The following is a 3,158-nucleotide window of genomic DNA, read 5'->3' as shown; positions in this document are numbered from 1 at the left end:
GGTGACCGGACTTACTTCCTCTGGGATGTCCCACTGCAGCCTGGTGGGGTACGGGATGCTCGGATTGGTGTCCCCTTTGCAGTGCCCGTCCTCTGCGTAGCCCAGCTGAAAGCTGTCCGTGGCCATGACGTACTGTCAAAAATAGAAAGGTGCAAAAGCAAACTCAGACGTGATCATCACAGTGTGACATAACACGTGTTTCATCTCCAGGTGGACAGACCCTTGCTCCTTACAGAGAGGGTACAAAGATTTACCCACGGCTGCTAACTTGTGCGCTTACAGTGTGCTCAGCACCTCATTCTGTGCCTGGCCCCTAACGAGGTAGGTCTTATCTCCATTTCAGAGGCCCCATCAGTGTCTGCACAGCCTAGACTCCCATCCAGTGGTCCCTGGAGCCACAGGCTACTCTGTCAGCTGGGCAGTAACAGTGAAACACCACCCCACTTCTAGTCAGCCACCCTGGTCAAGAGTAAATCCCTTTACCTTCACCTTACCCAGAGTACTTAAAAAAATAAGCCTGGGCCCAGTGCGGTACCTCACACACATAATCTCAGCATTGTGGGGGATTGAGGCAGGAGGATTGCTTGAGGCTAGGAGTTCGGGACCAGCCTGGACAATAGCAAGACCCTGTCTCTACAAAAAATAAAAAAAATAGCCAGGTGTGGTGGCATGCACCTGTGGTCCCAGCTACTCGGGAGGCTGGGGCAGGAGGATCGCTTGAGCCCAGGAGTTTGAGGTTGCTGTGAGCTACAATGGCGCCACCACACTCTACCCAGGATAAGGGAGTGAGACTGTCTCAAAAAAAAGACGTCTTAGGTAAAAGGCACACTGCGTTTTGATAAACCAAGACTTTAACATGCTTGCTTCAATTTGGCCTAAAATGTGGTAGGTAGGAAAACCAGCAAATCCAACAAAAAAGGGATAGTCTATTTCAGAATAAAGCAAGCTTCGCATCCGCCCTGCAGTCACTGCTTGAGAGCCAACCGCCATTTCGTTATTTCGGTTCCCTACGGAGATGGTATTAGACGCGCTGCTATTGAAGGAACCCGAGTCACAGGAAATGAAGACAAGAATGCCTTTAATTTAGTGATTATACGCAGTACCAGTACGTGTTAAAAATTCAGATTATATAATTAGACATGTTACAAAACTAAATTCAGTCCAGGGCTTGGATTTTCCAGTGAAAGCTACAGAAACCCACCTCCCAAAGATGAGCGACGATGGGCGCGTCCGCCCAGGAGTGCTCCGCGTTTATGCCCATCTTCCCGTTCTTGAAGACGATAAATGTGAACGACTTGTCGAACCACCTATGCGAAACAAACGTGTTTATGGAACTTCAATTTAAAAAAAAAACAACAAAAATTACCAGAAACTACAAAACCGTTTCATCCCAGATGGACGAGTTTACTTTGCACCTGCCCCTAACGCTGAGCAGGTGTTCCCAAGTCTGCGGAGAGAAGAAGAAAGTGCAAACAGGATGCTGAGCTGCTCGTGTCTTCCCTGCACCAGACACCAGCATGAGCCTGTGTTCTGGACGCTGGAACAGGACGTGTTACCACAAGGCAACTGCAGAGAGATCCGAGGCTCTTCCTGCAGGCACACGGGCCCCTGCTCAGCCGACCTGTGCCCCTAAGCCACGGACAGGCAGCCCCCACCTTACAGATAAGGACGGGGGCTCCCAGAGGGGCTCGGCTTCATAACTGTTACGAGCCGACACCCAGGTCTAACCCCGCGCCCAGCCTCCTCCACCACCGACTCCTGCCGGGCCCCGCAGCCTGCGTCTCGGAGCACCGCAATGTGCTGCTCGCGCTGTGTGTGGCAGCTCTGGCGGAGGGGAGGAAATTAGAGGCAATATTTTTATGCCAGCATATTCCTTAGCAGTTCTACCCGAGGCGGGGTGCCAGCCGCATGGGTATGTCCTCCGAGCTCTCAGGCGAACCACCTTTCGGGAAGCAGGGGCAGTACCTGTCAAAGCAGCTGCCGTGCAGGAGGGACTTGGCATAGCTGTCCATCGACGCCTCTGGGTCTTCCTTTCTGTAGCCCTGTTCGGTCTCGTCTAACGTTACGAAGAACGCGGCTTTTTCCACGGCGTCAAGTGACTGCTTATTCTTCCCACGCGCAAAATAGGCCTGGCGACACCTGGCCCAGGGGACTCTGCAGCAAAGATGAGATCCATTTAAGTACAGTTGAACCCACAGTCACCTCTCCTTGCACGTGGCGTTTGAAATGACACAATGACAGCTTTGCAGTTTCTCAGGAATTTCCTGAAGGAAAACTACACGTTTATAATTTTCTCCACCCGAGGCTGTCTGCCTGCTGTCCTGCGCTGTTTGCTAGAAGGGATTTCATCTTCTCATGGCCTCTAGACCAGAGCACAGACCATGGTGTGTGGTTTAATTGTTTTAATTCTTATTTATTTAATTTTAGAGACAGGGTCTCATTCTGTCACTCGGGCTCGAGTGCAGTGGCCCAATCAAAGCTCACATAGCTCACCGTAGCCTTCTGAGTTCAAGCAATGATTCCACCTCAGCTAGGACTACAGGTGTGCAACACCACACCTGGTTAATTTTTTAATTTTTTGTAGAGATAGGGTCTCACTCTGTTTCCCAGGCCGGTCTTGAACTCCTAGAGTCAAGTGATCCTCCCACCTCAGACTCTCAAAGTGCTAGGATTATAGGCACGAGCCACCATCCCTGGCTGGTGTGTGATTTTTGTTCAATAAGTGTTGAATGAACAGACAAGCAGAACGCAGACCAGACAGGTGAGGGAAGCTACCAGGGAGCGGCAGGCTCCCAGCAAGGCACTCACCTACACACCGTCCCTGCCCCCGCTTCACCCCGCCCCTCCCCGGAACCATCCTAAATCACAGTAAACCGTAAGAGCACTACCCCCTGCCAGGCTCTGCGCCAAGCCTTTCCCACGCGCCACCCCACTCATCTGTTTCAACACTACGTGCCCATCTTTCAGATGAGGAAACTGAAGCACACAGAGATTAGCTCACAGCTATTTTGTGAGAGGGATTTGAACCTGGGCTGTCAGCCCCCAAGTCCATGCTAGGAATGACCACATGACACCCCTGTGATAAGGTCCCAGTGCCCACCCTAGTTGGGACAGGCAGAGCTGATGTGATGCCCACTTGCTTCTTTTTTTTTTTTTTG

At 51.5% G+C, this 3,158-nt stretch overlaps 1 protein-coding gene across 1 annotated transcript in view; it reads right to left on the bottom strand.

Annotated features, from left to right (window-relative positions):
• CPT1A (carnitine palmitoyltransferase 1A (liver)) overlaps positions 1–3,158 on the bottom strand; it is a 49,915-nt gene that overhangs the window by 8,596 nt on the left and 38,161 nt on the right. The window contains 3 exon segments of the mRNA XM_012664824.1: positions 16–132; positions 1,202–1,307; positions 1,966–2,154. Of these exon segments, the coding sequence (XP_012520278.1) occupies positions 16–132; positions 1,202–1,307; positions 1,966–2,154 (412 nt within the window).

This window comes from Propithecus coquereli, unplaced genomic scaffold (genome assembly GCF_000956105.1).
Source record: "Propithecus coquereli isolate 6110/MARCELLA unplaced genomic scaffold, Pcoq_1.0 Scaffold120, whole genome shotgun sequence".
Taxonomy (NCBI): domain Eukaryota; kingdom Metazoa; phylum Chordata; class Mammalia; order Primates; family Indriidae; genus Propithecus; species Propithecus coquereli.
The sequence above is the reverse complement of the archived record's forward strand: the minus strand, read 5'-3'. Positions and strand labels throughout refer to the sequence as shown.